Raw genomic sequence first — 22,343 nt, forward strand, 5'->3', positions numbered from 1 at the left:
CCATTTGCATAATCATACATTTACATAGGGTAATGATGTTCAATTCATTCCATTATTTTTTCCTTCCCCCCCACCCCTCCCACCTCTCTTTTCCCTCTACATAGTCCCTCCTTCCTCCATTCTTGCCCCCCTCCCCCCTCCATTATATGTCATCATCCGCTTATCAGTGAGATCATTTGTCTTTTGGAGATTGGCTTATCTCACTTAACATGATATTCTCCAATTTCATCCATTTGCCTGCAAATGTCATAATTTTATTATTCTTTATAGCTGAGTAATATTCCATTGTGTGTGTGTGTGTGTGTGTATATATATATATATATATATATATATCTCACAGTTTCTTTATCCATTCATCAATTGAAGGGCATCTATGTTGGTTCCACAGTCTGGCTATTGTGAATTGAGCAGCTATGAACATTGATGTAGCTGTATCTCTGTAGTATGCTGATTTTAAGTCCTTTGGGTATAGGCCAAGAAGTGGGATAGCTGGGTCAAATGGTGGGTCCTTTCCAAGTTTTTTAAGGAATCTCCACACTGCTTTCCAGAGTGGCTGCACTAATTTGCAGCCCCACCAGCAATGTATGAGTGTACCTTTTTCCCCACATCCTCTCCAACACCTATTGTTGCTTGTATTCTTGATAATTGCCATTCTACTTGGGGTGAGATGGAATCTTAGTATAGTTTTGATTTGCATTTCTCTTATTACTAGAGATGTTGAACATTTTTCCATATGTTTGTTGATTGCTTGTAGAACTTCTTCTGTGAAGTGTCTATTCATTTCCTTAGCCCTTTTGTTGATTGGGTTATTTGTATTCTTGGTGCAGAGTTTTTTGAGTTCTTTATAGATTCTGGAAATTAGTGCTCTATCTGAAGTATGATTGGCAAAGATTTTCTCCCACTCTGTAGGCTCTCTCTTCACATTGCTGATAGTTTCCTTTGCTTAGAGAAAGCTTTTTAGTTTGAATCTGTCCCAGTTATTGATTCTTGCTTTTATTTCTTGTGCTATGGGAGTCCTGTTAAGGAAGTCTGATCCTAAGCCAACATGTTGAAGATTTGGACTACTTTTTCTTCTATAAGATGCAGGGTCTCTGGTCTGATTTCAAGGTCCTTGATCCAAGAAATTTATTTCTTAAAGTTCCAGAGACTGGAGTTGAAGATCAAGGCGTCCGCAGACTCCGGGTCTGGTGAGGGCTACTCTCTGCTTTGTGGATGCTATTTCTTGCTGCATCCTCACTGGGCAGAAGGGGCAAACAGCTCCCTTGGCCTCATATAAGAGCACTAATATTCTTGATGAGGGCTCTGCCCTCATGACACAACCACTTCCAAATACCATTATCTTGAGGACTAGGATTCTAACATATTAATTTGAAGAAGATACAAACATTCAGACCATAGGAACATCTAATTTTGACCCACCTAAGCAGACTAACATTGAAAGAACTTTAAGAATTGACTACTAACATTACATATAGTATGTCACTGGATAGGACCTCCTCTCAGCAACCTTGATAAAAGTACAAGGAAAAAGAAAACCCATCTAAGAAACCAAGGAGTGAAAGGACAGTTTCACATAACTCTTCCTTGAGGATTTTTACCAGTTTCCCCAAATTGATTTTAAGCAATTTATAAAGGTATATTATATCTTAAAATATGTATTGGTGACCAGGTAGAAGAATATACAGATAAGGATTATAGAATAAATATGAGTGTGTATGCATATACACAAATATACATATATAATGTATGTATGTGTGTATATAATATATAACCTATATGTTATATATAATATATATTTTATATATAATCTAATGTCCAGCAAAGTTGGTTATTATACTTGGACATCAAGTAGGCTCAAATCTATGGATACTAAGGTAAATGGAGTAGCAACAAGTAAAAGAAGAAAGGGGCAAAAACTTTCATTGAGCTCTTACTTGGTACAGGCCATTCTGAGGGCTGCTTTGCCCACATTATGCCCTTCATCCTCATACAGTGACACCTCGAGGTGGCTGTTATTCTCCTGCAATGTGGCAGAGCCAGGATTTACATCACACCTACCTGACTCCAAAGCTGTGTATTTTTTTTTAACATTAGACTTAGGTTATATTAATCCCTCCTAATAAAGTGATACATGATATGTCAGAAGTACCTAGTCTTTCTTGGAGGATTTCTTTTTTATTTTTATTTTTTTAAATTAATTATTACATAGGGAACACAGAGTAATGGGATGGTAATTCATAAGCTTCCATTTTCCTTAGTTTCCATAAAATTAAAAGCCTCTTATAAATAGTAGATAATCAATCATTCTCTATAAAATAGCATGAATAAATGGATGAGTAAGATGAAAGATATTGCCTTTAATTTTTATGAGGTATAGAAATGTTTTTATGGAAGCTGCCATTAATTTCTAAAAAACAAGGCCATACCATATCATCATAATTCAGTACAAGGCATTTAGGTAAAGGTCTCAAATTTTAACATTTCACGTCTTTCTTTTCTTTCAGATTTTAATTGCTTGAAAGAATGGTCTAGACCCTGTACTGCTTCATTCCCCATTGACTTCTCAGGCCATGAAACATGCTCCAGCTCTCCTTTGATTCTATTTGAGATCAATAATGAATTCATTAATTCTAATCCAATGGACATTTAGCATTCTCTGTCTTTTAAGTTTCTCAGTGGCATTTAACATTGTTGACCACTCATTCCATCGTTCCAAATACTATATATGAAATCTATGCCAGGATTATATATTTTGAAAATAAGTGGTTTCTACATATGCAGTCAAAGGCTAGAATAAAAAGAGAAAAATCTTATGTAACTTCTTAACCATTTCTTGGCGATCAGTCATACATTAGGATTCATTTCAGTATATCTTTGAATACAGCATTGTATGATTTTTTTACATTTGTTAATTATTAGTGGTTTGCTTGATTGAATATAAGGAAAGCCCAGATATTTAAAGTGTAGCCATTATCAGTTGAATGTCATTCATAAAGAGAGCTCTGAATTTTTAATAGAAATCAAGGTTAAGTAAGATTCAATTTATAAAAACTCAAATTACTAGCAATTTGTAGGAGCATATGTGTAGTGTAAATATGGAAATCCACACGAGAAGATGATTGATTGATGGATTGATTGATTACATAACATGAATTACAGTCTGCTCAATTGCAAGCAAATACATTCCCAGACACAGCTGTTCGCATCCTGATTTAGAGAACAGGTATTTTTTTTTCCCCTTTTATATAATCTGTTCCTAGAAACTGTACCAGAGCATCAATGCAATTTTTGTCATAATAATATCAGACCTGGTGATTTTATTCTTAGCCAAGTTTTCAGTGTCAAACAATTATAGTTATAATTAACGTTAGTAAAGTTGAGATAGTACTTTAAATCCACATGACTCCTTACAATATTATAATTATGCTCTGAATTCTGAAAAAAAAGGGGGGCATGGGAGGACATTCAGTTTAGGATTTTAGTAACTAACAGAATCCACAAAAAAAAATAATTCATCTTACATATTGTAAACGTCACCTACCTACAAATAATATGTTTCTAAAGTAAACATTAAATATGCAGTTTAACATGGCCTAGGTTTTATTATTGAGTTAACTAGGAAATTGAAAATAAATTGTTATTTTATTTTGATAAATTTCTCTATTTCCTGTAATTTATTTCAAAATGATTTCCTTAATAGCAGTATTTAATCATTTGATAATTCTTTTCAAAAATATTTTTAAAATAATTCCTTAATAAGACAAAAAGGAACTAGGAAAATCATAATAAAAATTTAAGTTTAAAACATTGAAGTCCATTGAAGGAGTCCACTGACTTACCTTTTATTTTACTTAATTAATTAATTTTGTACTGGTAATTTAACCCAGGGTGCTTTACCAATCTCAATCTCTTTTTTTAAAATTTTGAGATCAAAATTAAAGTTCTCACTAAGTTCCTGAGGAGCTAAGTTGCTAAGGCTGGTCTGGAACTTGTGATCCTCCTGCCTCAGTCTCCAGAGTCACTGAGAAGACCAGCTATGCCATTCTACCTGGTTTATCTTCTTATTTTTATTCTTTTTTTTTTTTTTTTTTGGTATGAGGGATTGAACCGAGAGGTGTTTAACCACTGAACCACATCCCCCAGCCCTTTTTTTATTTTTTTATTTTGAGACAGGACCTCACTAAGTTGCTGAGGCTGGTTTTGAACTTGAAACCCTCCCTGCCTTAGCCTCCCAAGCCTCTCAGATTACAGGTATACACTACCATGCCTGGCTCTTCTAATTTTTAAATTTTTAATTATTCTTCCTACCCTCTCTCTGTTTCAGTGAGCTTTTTCCTTGCTGTAATCAAAAGACCTGATAAGAATAATTAGAGGAGAGAATACTTATTTGGGGCTCACGGTTTCGGAGGTCTCAGTCCACAGATGGCTGACTCCATTGCTCTCGGCCTGAGGTGATGCAGAGCATCATGGCAGAAGGATGTGGAGGAGGAAAGCTGCTCAGCACATGGTAATCAAGAAGTGGAAAGAACTCTGCTCACAAGGAACAAAATACAAACCCCAAGGTCATGCCCTCAGTGACCTACCTTCTCCAGTTACACCCACCCCACTTGCCTATACTCACCACCAGTTAATCCCTATGAGGGGATTAATGCACTGATTAGGTTAACACTCTCATAACCCATTCATTTCCCCTCTAAACTGTCTCACATTGTCTCACTCAGGAACTGTTGGGGTACACTTCATATCTAAACCATAAGCATACATCACATGCACACCTGTGCTACAGCACAGCCTCCAACAGAGAGAATAAGAGCAGTGGGGTTGGGAGAGGTAGAGGGAGTCTAGTCTTAGTTCTCAAGTTCACGTCCTGTCAATGAGAAGTGCACTCCAGACCTCTTTCCTGTTGCCTTCCCATGCTACTTCTCACCTAACTGCCCTGCCCCCATAGAAGTAATCAGCCAAGTATGTATAAGAAGAAGCAAATTTTAAGTCTTTGTTAGCAGTTTTGAGGCAGGAATTTCCCCTATAGTCTGGATAGATCATGATTAGTAGAGTTTTTTTTTTTTTTACAACTATTTTGATCTAAAATAATCTCTTATCTCTGCTGTCTGCTTCATGGAGATGGTCTTTGTACCTTACTAGAAACAAAAACTGCCTCCTTTCCTCTGCTCCACACTGTGATGTCTGCACTTTATGCACAATGTGATTTTTCTGTGGTTTTCATTCATTTATATAAACTTCATCCCACGCAACCTTAGATAGAGAGAGAAGGGCATAAATTTTTACCTCCCAGTCTTTAGTGGGGCTGCTAAGTTTCTAGCAGTCTAAACTATCACCTGGAGTCCAGTATAAACTATCACCTGGAGTCTGGGGCAGGCCAGCCTCACAGCAGAGTCAGGGACACAGTTTCTGACCCACTTCTGTACCTGGTACCTATTATTGCAATGTAAAGATCCCATGCAAATTTTTTTTTTAATAAGTTAATGATTTCTTCAGATTCCAACTATAGTCAATAATTTGTTAAATAAAAATGTTGGTCTTAAAGGGGGGAAAAATAAATGGCTTTCTTTAGCAAATGAAACTGTTATATTCAAATTTAATTAAACAAGAAGCCCCCAAACCACAGAGCGTGTCACCCGGCATTGACGATTAATTAGTTTTCCTCTGAAAGAGCTACAGGTACTGAGCAAAGAGTTAGGATTAAAGGCTTTACTTTCTCTGTAAATGCTGCCCATTCCTAGCTATCACACCTTGATAGCAATTTGCTGTTTCGGGCAACAAATTATATCTGAAGTGTGTAATTTCATGTCAGTTTTTAATTTCACATAATCAAAATCTGGAAAGAGTGAGAATAAGCCACCATTTCTTTTAGAATAAAGACATTTAAAATGAGCAACACAACTGCTTACATAGTTACTTAACGCTTTTCAAAGACAGTTTTCTACCAAACAGGGAAGGAAGACAAATATTAAGACAAACTCTGCAGGAATTAATGTTTCACCTTGGCTTTGAAATGGACGATCTGTTGATGGGAGATCTTGAACATCTTCTTTTTTAACATTACAGTAGCACATGTATAAATGATTTAACTAGAGACTACTGGATTTAGCATCTAAAGGGCAGCATGATGTAATGAAAAGAACATAAAATTCATTAGATTCTTGAAATCAAATTATCTGCAATATGCTTATTCCTTGAAGGAATCTTAATTTCAGTTGGAGAGTCCTTTGTACTGTAGAAGATATATATGCATATTTTATGGAAAATTGTTTCTCAGTAGAAAAATCAGGCACTGGCATTTTCCAAGGAATGGACTTTAATTAGCCTATGATTATCTTTTTCTCTGTCTATATTTATAGGCAACAGAAATAACTGCGTTGTAGATAAATGGTTTCACCAGTTCCACTCATGAAGCCCAACTAGTTCTCCATTATTCATCTTTAGGAAAGATAGTATTTAATGTCACTTAACAAAAATCATTTCTATCTGGCTTTAGGATGAATTTTTAAACTTACTTTTTACCCATTTACAATTCTTTCCATTTATGTATTGAGCCCAATTTGCACAGGTGTGCCTTAAGTGGGGCTAAGAAGTTACTTAGTTTTCCTGGTACTAAGAAGGCTTCAGGCTGGGTAGGTTAGGCTGTAATTGAAGGAGGGGGACTTTCACTCAGGACAAGCAGGGTCCTTGTCATACCTGATGGAAAGAAATTTTCAGCACATAGCTGTCAGAAACACAAACAGATTTATTTAGCAAAGCAGATGAACAGTGAAGAGAGAATGGCTAGCTTAATGGGGAGATGTCTTTTGGGCTTAAGTAAGAAATGTACATTCAGGGGAGAAGGCTGGCCATCTTGTGAAGGAGAAGCTTTTGGGGTAAAGTGAGGAGTACATTCAAGGGAGAATACAAAACATCTCTAGAGGGAGAGAGAGCAAACTTTTGGTCTGGGGTGTTAATATTTATAGGGTGACAGTAGCTAGGGGTTAGACTTGAGGAGTCAGGGCAGTTACACAATTTTGAGTCAGTTTTTCTAGTGCCTTTGTATTGATTTCATATCATGTTATTTTTCTCAGGCAAAGATCTGGGCTGGGTGTCTCAGGAGTTACTTGTTTTGCATTTCAAAGGTTTATGGGCATTTCCTGCATTCCAACAGCTCCACATACTTCTCTTTTGAGACTCAGTGTATCTTTCTTTTTCTTTGTCCCCAAATTCCTATCTCAAGGTCAGGAACATAAAGATCTGTGGACAGGAAGCATTTAGGCAGAAAGGACTGATGATCAGAAGGTCAGGTAGCACAGGGAAAAGTACATGAGCATCTATGTCCAGATAGAAGAGAAAGGGAAATTAGCTGAGGCTAGAGCTGTGAGTGGAAACCACCAGGGAAACCAGGATACAGATCACGAAGCTAAAACAAGGAAACCAGGAAGGAATCTGGGGAAACTAAGACACAGAGCCTAGTATGGGTAAATAACAGGAATGAAAATGGGTAGAAATGGGGCATGGGTGTGGTTAGGGCATCAGTAACCCAGCTGCATGACCACTGACTTGAGCAGCTGTGTGGTCACTGGCTGGAGGTCAGATGGCAAGCAAACAGGAACTGGGTGATTGACTCTGCCTCCCTGAGCTTTCTCATCTGGGGACTCCTTACCCGTCATTGTCCAGGGCATTTGTAGTCAACATACCTAAAGCAGAATGTCCTTACACTATCATGTTCTTTACCTTCTTCTCTTCCCAGATAAAGTTCTTATGAGTGTGTACTGGCAGGTTGGAGCCTACCCTTCTAGAACAGCAGAGAGGAAAGGAAGTGGGGCTTTATAGGTCTGAGTGGAAATAAATACTGATGTGGCGCTTAAAAAAAAAAAATAAAGACAGCTAGCTGGGTGTGGTGGTGGATGCCTGTAATCCCAGCAACTTGGGAGGCTGAGGCAGGAGGATCACAAGTTCAAAGCCAGTCTCAGTAAAAAAGGCTGGGGATGTGGCTCAGTGGTTAAGCACAATTCCAACTACCAAAAAAGAAAAAAAAAAAAAAAAAAAAAGACAGCTAAAAGCTACAGTCACAATTCAGAGTATCTGTCACATGGCATCAAAGGCATTTATAAATTGCTAATATGTTTTTATACTTTTCTGTTCCACTTGAATCAGCTTTAGTTTATTCCATCTTCCGGTGTCCTTGAAAAAGTGAGGTGCTGTTTCTTAAAAATGTGCAAGATTGTTGAGACCCAAAGAAGTTGACATCCTCATGAGGTCATTCGGTCCTAGAAACAGATCTTTTCTGGTTTTAATGAGTGTTTTCCTCTTAGTTGTAATCTTAAACTTGGATTCTCAGCAGTATTTGGATATGGCTTGCTGGGCTTGCTGGATATACAGAAATGGACAATTGTAGTAAGAAAGTCAACATGTCCTTAGGCTGCCCATAGGGTGTGGCACTAATTTGTCAAGTTCTGGATGAGATCAATTGCATTAGAGCACATGCTCCCAAACTTCTCTGGGTTTGAAAATTCAGCCCCTGCGATGGCATCTTGGCCATTTGTAAAGTAGCTCTGTCAGAGTTCCATTGATATGAAATATTAAAGGGAGCTATGAAGGTCAGCCACAGTGCCTGGTATCCTGCTGCCATGTGGCAGGGGTGAGCCAAGACTAGGGGACTGCAGAGTAGTGAACAGAGCAGCAGCTGTATGATGGGCTGGGAGTGGGGGTTAGCCTTTGGCAAGGGAGAGTCAATTTTAAAATGCTCTGAATCCCAGCATGCCTTGCAGCAGCCTAACTGAGCCCTGAGTGTCACAGCATCAGAAGGGCAAAATCCCTTATGCACCTGTCAGAAATAGAGGAGGCATCTCAGAGCTTCTGAAACAGACGCCCTCAGCAAAGTATAGACTTTGCCACCAACAGAGTATTTATTTGGTATTTCTAAAATCCACATCACCGTAGCCAGAAAATAACAAACTCTCGCTTTGTGCTTCTGTTGAGATTTCCATGCCAATGGCTCATTCTTTACTAAAAACACGTTCTGCTTTATTTGGACATATGAATGTATCTATTTTCACACAAAGAGTTTGGCTCAGCAAACACGTTCATAGGTACCTAAGCTTTAAGCAGAGTAGTTTTGTTTTGTTTTCGTTTCTTTTACCTTGAATACATTTCATTCTAAAAATTAGTTTAGGAATCGATTATTTTTTGGCCCACTATTTTTGCCTTTGGTCCCCTTTTCATTTATCCATAATTCTGACCATGAAAAAAAGTGCAGACATACATGGATTAGTAACAGACACAAGGAGTGTGGTTTTCAAATACCACCTTTTCCCTAATGTTCCCCCGGGGCATGAGTGAAGGATGTCTTTGCTGCACAGGTAACACAGTCCGTTAACGCTGGACAGGAAAACTCCTTAGCTGTGGAGCGGGTTTACCTCAGGCCTTTCCCAGCTCTTTATCTCTGCTGCTCCGGAGCCAATATCAAGTTATCAATAACATTTGGTGATGTGGATTCTTCTCATCTGCACAGTTTAGGAGTAGACACTAACACAGAGCAGCTGCTGAATGACTCAAAGTCAGTTCTGGTGCTATTTGTAGCTTACGGATGTGTAGTTCTTTAGTAGATGGTTGTCATTCCACAAATACTGATTGATTAAGTTCCCTGGAGCACCAGAGAGATGCATTCTAAGCAGCTTGCAGCATTCTTTTTGTGTAGGTAGAGGAAGAAGCATGAGGTGGAGGTAGATGGTATCATGGTGTGTGTGGCCCTGAGGTAGCTGCCATTGTTATTATTATGCAAGGACACATCCCAGGTTGTAGGAATGGAGAAGCCATTTTCATATAATTTGCCTTTCTCATCCTAATTCTGGCCCTGACCTAACTCACTCAGCTGAGACATTTTCCCCCTGTGATATGCAGGTATGTTGCTAAGCAACTAGATCAGTAATTGGTAAATGCTTATATATGATTTGATTTGAATTACATACAAAAATATGTAACTGCTTTTTTCCTCTTCGTTATTAGACAAATGATTATCATTTGGTTTTATTTTGTCCAAATAAAATAAAATAAATGCTTTCATTTATCAAAGTGCATAATAACATGATAGAATGGAAAGATCCTGGGTCCAGAGGCAGAAAACATGAATCCTAGTCCCAGGTATGAGAAACTTTCATCCTGTAACTATGGGTAAAATCGATTTTTTAAAAATCTGTAATTTGCAGTACAAATACCTTCTATGCTTGCCTTACAGTGTCAAGTAAAGGATGGACATAATGATACGTAGAAAATGTTTCAGAAAAAATAGAACATTCCAAGGTCTAAGTATTATCCAGAGCTCCAGGCTACTTCATCTCGGGACTTTGTGCATGTTGGTATAACTCCAGTGTTTGAATTAAGAAGTCGAGTGAGTACATACTATTCCTTCAGCAAGATACAAAGCTGCCGGGTAGGTCTGGGACCTGCAGAAGAAAGTGCACACATGGGGTCGGCCCTCTATGAGTTACCAATGCAGTGATGAAGCCAAGGCAGGCAAAAGACTATTCTAGAGAGCAACATCTCATTAAGTCTCAAAAGACAAGATATCCTCTCAAGATCACTTACTTAGTGGGCAGAATGATGATCCGTGAAGACTGAAGGAGTTAAACAAAAACAACTTATACTAGTCCTTAAATCATAAGTAAATGTTTAAGAGGAGAATAAGTTCACAGTGATTATCACCAAGGGTTAGCATTGTATTTTCACTTGCAAAAATCAATCCATTTGCAAATTATAAGATGTTTAGCTGTAGCATTTTAATGCAGTTTTGTTTGAGTGTAATGGTCAGTCATGTTTTACCTCCAAGCAGTGAATATTTTATTTGAAGTCATGACGTGAATTATCTTCTTGCACAACTGAAATAGATCATTCACATAAAAATCAAAAAAACTCCAACACCCATATTTTTTTTTCAGTTTCCAGAGACATGGAAAGACTCTTCCTAAAAGTCAAGGTAGAAAACAGGAAGATGAAGGGGGACACTCTTACTCCTGAATTGAGGGGTTCCAAATGACTAACAGACTTCACGATAGTGCCAGAATAATAGCACTAATATTCCAAAATGAAGCACCAATGGTGTTTGTAGCATGTAGATGGATATCATTAACTGTTTTCCAGGAGGTCTGTGTCAGACCATGGAGTCTTACTCTCTATTCTGTTTGTGATCTGTTTTATTATCTTCTCCCTCTGTGTCAGTGACCCAATAGGAGCTACTGTGATCTGTCATGTCATTGCTCATTATCGGATAGTCTTAATCCTCAGAGCATTGAAATATTTCTATAATGGCACAAAAGCCAGGGCAGCACTAGCCATTTTCACATTAAACTGTAGCTTGAATCAACCTTCACATGCTGGTGGCAGAGGTTCTGCTACTGCCATCCCTGTCCTGGGTCAAGGCCCTTTCTGTGCAGCAGGTGCAGCTGTTGTGGGGGTCTTGCAGTTTTTCAGTTGATCTCTCACCCATCAGTCATTTGGGCTGGGCTTATTAGACCTTGAATGACCTCTTAATTTTGATAAACCTTTCATCTCTCTGAGCATCCCACACGTGAACACCCTTCAAACAAGATGAAATATTTGACACTTGCTGTGTCAAATTTTTGAAAGTCAGGAGGTCTTTAAAAATGACTGCAATGCCTGGTTTTCCTACCCAATCCTTTAGAAATGTTCCTTTCTTCGTCAAGTTACTAGTTCTTGAAAGATTGTTATATCAATATTTTAGAAATCCCTGGGTGCTAATTCTCATGAGATGCATTACAGAAGAGGAATTTCCCATTTAAACACCTCACAATTCTGAAAATCCAGGGTCATAGTTTGGCAAATGCAAAAAAAAAAAAAAAAAAGTAAGATTCTCTTAAGTTTCCTCTAATTTTCTTCTCTAATCTACACAACCGAGATGTGAGTTTTTTTCTCTATTTAAACCAATTAAATTCACCAGATAAGTATTAATATTTTTCTTGAGATCTGGGTATACCTGTCAATGAGAACAACTGACCATCCCATGTGGGAAGATCATGGCAATTCTTACCTGATTCCTGAATTCAGTTATCACCATATTGAGGTGGTAGGAGAGTTGTATGATTCATTTGTGTGAGGTGAGAAAGGACATGGGGAGAAAGGACTAGAACCCAGAGGGAAGAGCTGCACTTACTAGGTTCAAAGTCTTTCCAAGTACACACCACGATCTTTTCCTCACAGTGTGAGAATACTTAATGTGGCGCCACTTTCTTTATAGGTGTTCAGCATATATTAATTTCACCCTGATAGAGAGACTATCTTTTTTCTTGAAATAAGGCACAGAGAATTAAATGAAGCTAATGGATATTTAGCTGGGATGAGTAGCTCCAGGAAATATGAGACACCATCTCTGGTAAGAATAAGACAAGTAAATATTGCTTATAATAGCTTTTAGGTCATTTTTTTCTGCTATTTGAAATCTTATAAAACAACTCACTCATCTGTTTTTCCTCCTATGAAGAAAAGAACTTGTAATAAGGCAGGTGAATTACACAAAATACACTTCTAGCCAAAATGTCTATTTTTTCGATCCTTTCATGACTGACTCTCCCTTTATGTCCCTGAATAATATAATTACACATGAGCAATTTCTAAACTTTAACCTTCTCCTATCTGCATGTCATTGAAGTGCTATATTAAAAGAACTGAAGCAGCTGACCTCCAAGAAATTGGAATATGTAAAATAGAGATCAAACAACTGGTGATATGGATGTCAAAAATTTAAACATGCTATTATGAAATCTATGACTCTGAAACATGATTTCTATTCATTTTAAATTTTTGAAATTCTCCTAGTGTATTTATTTTATGTGCACACTTTGAGAAGATAATAATTTTTAAGTGTATTCTCAAAATAATTCCCTCCATTCCCATTTTTCTGCATTGAGCCCAACTTAGGCTTCCCTAAATGGCTTAGAGGTTCTAGGAATCATCACATTCAAAATCTCCACCCTGGAAGAAATTTTAGAAATTATCCAGTTTTGCCACTGCATGCATTCCTCTCTCTGATAGTCCCTGTAGGTGGTTTTTTTAACCCATTATTTGGACACCTCTAGTGGCAAAATGCTCTGTTTCATGAAACTGAGCTGTCACTAATGGGTTACTCAAATTTTTAGAAAAATGTCTTGTATAATTATAAAGTCATTGTGTCTTTATGTTTTACCTACGGTAAATTTTGTAATATAAATCTAATCTCTAAAGACAATATGATTTGGTTTAGTGCACAAATGCCTATATTGAATCTTAGCACCACTAATTATTATATTGCATCAAGGTACCATTTATTAGTATACTGAATTCTCTCTTAAAGTTTTATTTTTATTGTTGTGTGGCACTGGGGACTGAATCCTGATCTCATGCATGCTAAGCAAGTGCTTCACTACTGAGCTACAACCCCAGTCCTTGTAATAAACTTGTTATAGCACTGTCTTATTTATTTTTCTGAAAAGTGAGTATAAAAGTAGGTATTGTGTCTGTTGTATCTTACTATGCAGAAACTAATGGTAATAATAATAATAATAATAGATGTAATGACCATAAAGAATAACAATGATGATAATGATAGCATTATCGCATGCTATTACCAGTCACTGTGCTAAGTCCTTTATAAATATAATCAAAAGTTTTGTAACTTGCCTAATTTTACCTACTTAATGTCCGAAGAAACTGTCTGTTCAAACCCAGGTCAGATAATGAACAGTCTCTGGATTTAACCTCATTAAGCCTTATTTCTTTTTAAAATGGGGGTAATGTTATCTTCCTTATTGATTTTTCTGAGACTCAAAAACTAGCCTATGAAAATATTTGGCATCCTTGCTTGAAAAATATTTTCTCCCATGTGTCATTTATTCATTTCTTTATAAAGACAGCTTTTAAAAAGACTCTTTTCTTTCCTCTTTTTCCAGTTTTCTATTCTCCACTCTAAATACCCACCAGTACCTGCAGTCTTCATTCATTCATTTGACAAATATTTGTGAGCCTTCTTGCCCTGTTGGAATTTACTTTTAGAGGGAAAGCAGATCATAAACAAAGACATGATAACTCAGTCAATAATCTCCTATGGTTAAAAAAAAAAAAAGTGTCATGGTTGGGAATGACTGGAGTAAGGGAAATTAGGAGTTGGGGAGCAAACGGTTTATTTATTATGGTGGCTTAAAGTAACAATGCTTATTTATTCTCTCTCATGGTTTCTGGGAGTCAGAAATTCAGACAAGACATAGTAGGTGTAATTTATCTCTGCTGCATGATGTGGCATCTGGAATCTCCTAATGGTTCATTTACTGACAGTTGACACAGGCTATTGTCTGGGTCCTCAGTTCCTTTGCTCATGACCTTCTCCATGTGACCTGGGTCTCCTCCTAACCTGGAAGCTAGGTTCCAAGTGTCCTAAGGGTAAGAGACGGATAAGGGAGTGCCACTGTTACATAGAAATTGTATCACTCTTCATGACCCAGCATTGGAAGCCGCACAGCAGCACTCCAGCACATGCTGCTGCTCAAGGCAGTTTTCAGAGTTCCATCTAGATTCAAGGAGAAGGAACACAGACCCTATTTTCTTAATGAGGGAGCATCACTATCATGTTGTATGAAAAGTCTATGGGAGAATGTATTGGTGTATTTGGATAGTATTTGGAAAATACTATCTACCATGATTGGCAGGGTAGGTTCATTGAGAAAATATTTAAAGGAGGTGAGAGAAGTGAGCCATATGCCTATATCTATTGGGCAAAGTATTCCAGGTTGAGGCAAGAGCTTGTGAAAGGCCCTGAGGTGGGAATGTATTGGGAGTATTTGGAGGCTGGTATGGTTGGCTTGCTAATTTTGACTTTTTCCTTCAAATCAAAGAGTAGTAGAAAAGGTGTTCTGAGAGATGTGGGGAAGGGAGTACAGCTCACGAAAGGCCATCGTAAGTACTTTGGCTTTTACTCTCAGTGAACTGGGGAGCCGATAGGAGGCCTTTGAACAGACAAATTTTTTTTTTGTTTTATTTTTAATTTTTTATTTGTTCTTTTTAGTTAGAAATACATGACAATATAATGTATTTTGACATATCAAATATACATGGCGTGTAACTTCCCATTTTTGTGGTTATACATGATATGGAGTTGCACTGGTCATGTATTTATATATGAACATAGGAAAGTTATGTCCGATTCATTCTACTGTCTTTTCCCTTTCCATTCCTCCTCCCTTCCCTCACTCTTCCCTGTCAAATCTGGTGAGCCTCCACTTCTCCCTCCTCCCTGCCTTTTGTGAGTCAGCATCTGCATATCAGACAGAACATTTGGCCTTTGGTTTTGGGGGATTGGCTTATTTCACTTAGCATGATAGTTTCCAGTTCCATCCATTTACTAGAAAATGCCATAATTTCATTATTTATGACTGAGTAATATTCCATTGTGTATGTATCACATTTTCTTTATCCATTAATCTGTTGAAGGGCTCCTAGCTTAGCTAAATTGAGCTGCTATAAGCATTGATGTGGCCATGTCTCTACAGTATGCTGATTTTAAGTCCTTTGGGATATATGCTGAGGAGTGGGATAAGTGGGTCAAATGGTGGGTCAATTCCAAGTTTTCTGAGGAATCTACATATTGCTTTCCAGAGTGGTCACACCAATTTGCAGTCCCACCAACAATGTATGAGTGTACCTTTTTCCTATCTTTGCCAACATTTATTATTATTTGTAATCTTGATAATTGCCATTCTGATTGGGGTGAGATGAAATCTCAATGTAGTTTTAGTTTGCATTTCTCTAATTGCTAGAGATGTGGAACATTTTTTCATATATTTGTTGACTAATCATATTTCTTCTGTGAAGTATCTGTTCAGTTCCTTTACACATTTATTTATTGGGTTACTTATTTATTTATTTTTTGGTGTTAAGTTTTTTTGAGTTCTTTATATATCCTGGAGATTAATGCTCTGAGGTGCAGATGGCAAAGATTTTCTCCCACTCTATAGACTCTCTATTCATGTTCTTGATTGTTTCCTTTGCTGTGAAGAAGCTTTTTAGTTTGATACAATTCTATTTATTGATTCTCAATTTTGCTTCTTATGCTTTAGGAGTCTTGTTGAGGCAGTCAGTTCCCAAGCTGACGAGATGGAGATTTGGGCCTACTTTTTCTTCTAGTAGGCACAAGGTCTCTGGTCTAATGCCTAGGCCCTTGAGCCACTTTAAGTTGAATTTTGTGCAGGGTGAGAGATAGGGGTCTAGTTTCATTTTGCTACATATGGATTTTTAGTTTTCCCAGCACCGTCTGTTGAAGAGGCTATCTTTTCTTTGATGTATGTTTATGGCACTTTTGTCTAGTATAAGATAACTGTCTTTATGTGGCTTTGTCTCCGGGTCTTCTTCAGCAGACAAGTTTTAAAAGAATGACTTTTACTACTCTGTGGGAATAGATGGGTGGTAGGGGACACAGAAGAAGGGAGCAACTTAGGAAACTTATAGCAAATCCAGCAAGAGAGGTTAGCAGCTCAGATCAAGAAGGTGGCAAGAGGGGGATCACAACCTGTTTTGGAGTTAGAGCTAACAGAATTTCTGGATGGGTTAGATATGTGGTATGAGAAAAAGAGGAGTAAAAAAATAGTTGGGAATAAGTCTAACCAAGAAGGTGGAAGATCTCTACAGTGAAAATTATAGAGCACTGAAGAAATGGGAAAAGAACTTGGAAGAGAGAAAGATCTCCCAGGTTCTTGAATAGGCAAAATTAATATTTTTTAAATGGCCATATTACCAAAAGCAATATATAGATTCACTGTGATCTCCATCAAAATACTAGTGACATTTATGTATGATCTATCAAAATGTATAAATGCATTCTACTGTCATGTACATCTAATAAAAAAATAAAAAAATTAATAAAAAAATACTAGCAACATTCTTCACAGAACTAGAAAAAAAAAGTTCTAAAACTCTTGGAATATTAAAGACCCAGAACAGCCAAAGCACTCCTGATCAATAAGAATGATGCTAGAGATATCATGACATCTGACCTCAAACGATACTACAGAGCTATAGTAACAAAAACAGCATGGTTTTGGCATCAAAACATGAAGACCAATGGAACAGTAGAAGACACAGACAAATCCATATAGATACAGTCATTTGATCCTTGACAAAGATGCAAAAAATATACACTGGTAAAAAGACAACTTATTAAACAAATGGTGCTAGGAAAATTGGATATCCATGTATAAAAATGAAACTATGTCCCTGTCTCTTACCCTGCACAAAAACCAACTCAAAGTAGATCAAAGATAAACCAGAAACACTACAACTGCTAGAAGAAAACAGAGTCAACACTCTAAACTATAGGCACAGACACTGACTTCTTTAATAAGAATCCTACAACTAGAGAAATAAAACCAAGAATCAATAAGTGAGATGGTATCAAATTTCAAAGCTCCTACACAGTGAAAGAACCAAGAGTATGAAGAGAGATCATGCAAAATGGGAGAAAATATTTGCCAGCTCTACTTCTGACAAAATTAATATCCAGAATATACGAAGAACTCAAAAAATTTAACACCAAAAAAAAAAAAAACCCAATCAATAAATGGGCAAATGAACTAAATGGACATTTATCTAAAGAAGAAATGCAAATATACAACAAATATATGAAAAAATGTTGACTATTCTTAGAGTCAAGGACATGCAAATCAAAACTACACTGAGATTTCATTTCACTCCAGTCAGAATGCAATTAAGGACACGGATTACAATAAATGCTGGTAACGATGTGGGGGGAGATATTCCCATGCATTGTTGGTAGGATTGCAGATTAGTATACCCACTTTGGAAATCAGTATGAATATTCCTCAAAAAGACAAAGACATGGACCCACCATGTGACCCAGCTATACCAATTTGGTATTTATCCAAAAGAACTAAAATCAGCATACTATAGTGATAACCACATACTAATGTTTATAGCAGTACATGGAACCAGCCTAGGGGTCCCTCAGTAGATGAGTGGGTAAATGTAGTATGTATACACAATGGAGTTTTACTCAGCCATAAGAAAGAATGAAATGATATCATTTGCTGGTAAATGGATGGAACTAAAGAACATCATGCTAAGGGGAATAAGCTAGACTCAGAAGGTTAAGGATGGAACTACAGAATGAAAGGGACCATACTTTGCTATGTGCATGTATGAAGATATCACAATGAATTCCACTTTTATATAGGACTGTAACGTATCCATTAAGAATGAATTAATAGAAGGAAGACGATAGAGTAGTGGAAGGGGGTTGGGAAAAGGAGGAGTGAAGGGAAGGTTTTGAAATGGAGCAAATTTATGTTATATGCATTTATGAATATGTCAAAATGAATACCACAATTATGTATAATTATAATGCATTAATTTTTTTAAAAAAAGATATTTAAGTCCCTGGAAGGAAGGAAGGAATTGGCTTTTTCTTAAATAGGGAAGGGTAAGTGCTTAGCAACTGTGCAGAAAGGATTAGGACTTCCATTTTAGAGATGGTAAGTTTGTAGATGCTTATTAGATATCCAAGTGGAATTGTTGAAGAGGTATTTGTATACGTAAATAAGGAGTTTCAGAGAGAACTCCTTTCCAGCTTAGACCAGAGAGGGGTCTAAACTGGAAGTAAAACTGAGAAGTCATCCGCATAAGGATGTGATTTAAATTGTGATTCTGAAAGCAAACACCAAGGGATTGTGTACAGAAATGAAGAAGACCAAGGACTGAGCCCTACTTGTCCTCATGAAGAAACTGAGCAGAAGAGAAGGGACCAGCAAAGGAAACTGGACAGAAATGACCAGTGTCCTGGAAGCCTGGAGAAGAAAGCATAGAGAAAGAGGAAAGCCACACTCAGTGCTCTGACAGGTCATGGATAGGGGCTGAGAACCAGGACATTTTCCAATTTTGCGGTCATTGGTAACCTAGACCAAAGCTGTTTTGGAGAGGAGGCATGTCATAGACAGCTGATCAAAATAAACTTATAAAGAAGGGAAGGTGAGGAATGGGAGAAAGTGAATACACACAGTATTTTGTTTTGAGTTTTCCTCAAGATGGGTATGGAATAGCTAGCTGGGGAAGAAGAATCAAAAGAAGGGTTTGTGTTTGATTTTTAAGATAAGAAAAATGACAACTTTTTTTTTAAATATGGTTGGTTGTTGATGGACCTTTATTTTTATTTATTTATTCATGTATTTATTTACTTGCAGTGCTGAGGATTGAACCCAGTGCCTCACACATGGTAGACAAGTCCTCTACCACTGAGCCACAACCCTAGCCCATGACAACATATTGGTGTGCTGCTGGGAGTGATCTAGTTGAGAAAGTGTGACTCTGTAGGAGTAACACCTTGGAGTGTTGCCCTGTGCCTGCTTTCACTGTAAGAATGTTTGCTTTCCTCCTCTTCCCACCCATACATGGGCATAGGTGGCAGAGATTGGGGGTAGCCATCAGTCTTCTAAGCTGGCTTTCAGTGTGGCCGCATTTGACCTGGGGACCCCAGCCGGTAGGAGAGTGGGAATCACACCTGCTGCCCCATCCTTACTTCCACTGTACAAAAGAATCTTACGTGTAAATGGATAAACACTGCCTCCAGTTACTAGCAGAACCTGATGGTCCCCTTCTTGCTAACTCCCAGAGAAGTTGGCAGCCTGACTTGAAAGCAGCCAGGGATGGCAGAGGCCAGGGTGTCAGAAGGTGATGCCTCCTGCCACTGACTGACACACACCTCCGGAGGAGTCACTGCTCATTTAGGGAGAGAATCTCAAAGAGGAATGATACCTGCCAAGAGAAGCCCCAGACCAGTCACTGGACGAATCCATTTCACTTTTAATTTTAGAAGGAAACCATCAGGAAGAGTGGCAATAAAATCATGAACAAAATATTCCTAGTGTTTTCTTTTCACTGACTGGAAAAAGAAGCACTGTGGAAATGTCCTTCCAGTGCCCTTCTTGCACATCATCCTACAATAGAGTGACTATAAAGTTCCCTAAGTATTGGGACATTGGGGTATCTTTCCATCAAAATCCATTATGCCTGGGACTGGGATTGTGGCTCAGTGGTAGAGAGCTTGCCTAGCGTGTGTGGGGTACGGGGTTCGATCCTTAGCACCACATTTAAAAAAATGAATAAATGTAGTAAAGGTATCGTGTCCATCTACAACTAAAAATATATTTAAAAAATTCATTATTCCTTTATGTATCCCATCCCTCTGTATTTCACTCTTGTTAGAAATAGATTTTCAGTTTTACACTAAAGACTTGTTAAGTTTTGAAATGGTAAAACCACATGCTCTCTTGGTGCAAGTGGCAAGTTTGTACCTCAGGAGATTTGTCAATCCCCCAAGAATGAGAATCACTGATACACAATTAAAACCCACTATTCCAGATCATTCAGATGGACTGGGGCAGAGGGAAGGTATAAACAAGGGCATAAACAAGGCTGATTTTGTCTTTCCCAGTCTTTCTCTCTTCTGACCTGTCATGTAAGAACACTGGGTGGATTGTAAGGTTTTGATCTATAGAATGAAGACATGGTTGGTCCTTTTGTTTTAAGCAGCAGCTCCAATGTTTAATAGCATTTAATAAAGAAATTGGAATTCTTAGAACAAGAGTATGATGTGAAAACAGCAAGAATTAATCCAGAACTGGGGAGAGCAGAATCTGTGAAACGCCTGTGACCTACACCCTGCTTTGCCTCGGTTTCCTCTTTCCTGTGATAGGATTATCATATTCTAGGTGTTACCGGGCACTTGCATGACAGTAGACATTATGTGAACTGCCGTTGTTATTAATGATGCTGGCAAACATCCCTCACTCTTGTCCCTGTCTGCACCCTCTGTGTCCCTGTGCTGCTTTGGCCCCTCCACATTCTTGCACTTGCCCATCCATTACATTTTGTATTTAAAGACCACCCTGCACAAAAGCCTGTTATCCACAGGAGCAGCCCTGAGACTCCACACCCCCTGCCCTGGCTGGAGTTGATATTCTGATTCAGTGCTATGTTTCTAAACTAGTTTGATTTATATCTTCCCTACTGCATTGTGTTTTTCTTCCACAGCCACATACAGGTCATGCCCCAATTGGTCACTGAGTGGTTCTTCATCAGACTGGTTTGGATTTTATAAGGTGTTAGAATTTTTGAATAAGCTCATAAGGTCCCTCACTTGTGAGTTTATACCAGAGAAGTTATGGAATGATTAACTTAATAGGTGCTGTTTATACCCAAAGACGACCAGCTTTATTCGTATGTAAGCTGAGTGTTGGTGGTTAACAAACAATTCTTTGTAAATTGTGATTGCAGAACCAGGCGATTTTATGACTTTTTTTTCCCCCAGCAGTATAAACGCTTGGGTAGCTCATTAAGTTCACCATGTTGAACGAAAGGCTCCCTATTCCAAAGAGTGGTGAAGATGGGGAGAGAAGGAACTATTAAAGGGGCTTTTTAAGAGAAAGAAAAAAAAAAGTAGCCCTAGCATATCAGAATGTGCAATTAATTTTCCCTAATTGTTTCTTTTCTGCATTTTCCCCTGCAGAGCTGCCCAGAAGTTAAATCTGTCTTCCAAAAAGAAGAAGCATCGACCTTCTACTTCTTCGGTTGCTGAGACACCTCTCTTTGCCACCAGCTTCAGTGGGATTCTGCAGACCTCCCCTCCCCCAGCCCCACCCTGTCTGCTGAGGGCCGTCAACAAGGTGAAGGACACTCCAGGCCTGGGCAAGGTAGGCACCGTCTGCCGTCTCCACCATCTGCTCAGTGTGGGGTTTTGGATCAAGTTTGGGAGTGAAGAAAGCAAGGGGTCCAATTTGTTAAAATACCAAGGTACCAACGACAAAAGGAGACAAAATGAAATTGTTTTAGAGGTAGAGTCATCCTCCTTTGTCTAGGATTTCACTTTCTGCTTTTTCAGTTACCCATTATCAACTTCAGTCCAAAAATATGTGGAAAATTCTAGAAATAAAAAGTTCTTTAGTTATAAATAAATTTTATGACAGTATATTGTTATAGTTGTTCTATTTTATTGTCATTACTAATCTCTTACAGTGTCCAATTTGTAAATTAAACTTTATTGTGGTATATATAGCATTTGGTACTATTTGCAGTTTCTGGCATCCACAGGATATCTTGGAACACGTCCCTCAAAGATAAGGAGGGACTAGATGTGACATTCATCTTTTCCTTATTGTAACCAAAATACCTGGCAAGAACACTTTAGAGGAGGAAAGTTTATTTTGGCTCACAGTTTCAGAGGTTCAGTTCATGGTCAGCTAACTCTGAACCTGAGGTGAGGCAGAATATCATGGCGAAAGAGAATGGGGGAAGAAAGCTGTCAGCTCATG

The 22,343-nt window shown here is 38.0% G+C and overlaps 1 protein-coding gene across 2 annotated transcripts in view; it reads left to right on the plus strand.

Annotated features, from left to right (window-relative positions):
* The window catches only part of Kif26b (kinesin family member 26B), a 500,968-nt gene that overhangs the window by 324,260 nt on the left and 154,365 nt on the right, over positions 1-22,343 (plus strand). For both annotated transcript variants that reach the window (XM_047521119.1, XM_047521120.1), the window contains one exon: positions 21,542-21,725. In XM_047521119.1, the coding sequence (XP_047377075.1) occupies positions 21,542-21,725 (184 nt within the window). The remainder of the gene's footprint in view (positions 1-21,541; positions 21,726-22,343) is intronic.

The sequence above is a fragment of the Sciurus carolinensis genome, chromosome 12, assembly GCF_902686445.1.
Source record: "Sciurus carolinensis chromosome 12, mSciCar1.2, whole genome shotgun sequence".
NCBI lineage: Eukaryota > Metazoa > Chordata > Mammalia > Rodentia > Sciuridae > Sciurus > Sciurus carolinensis.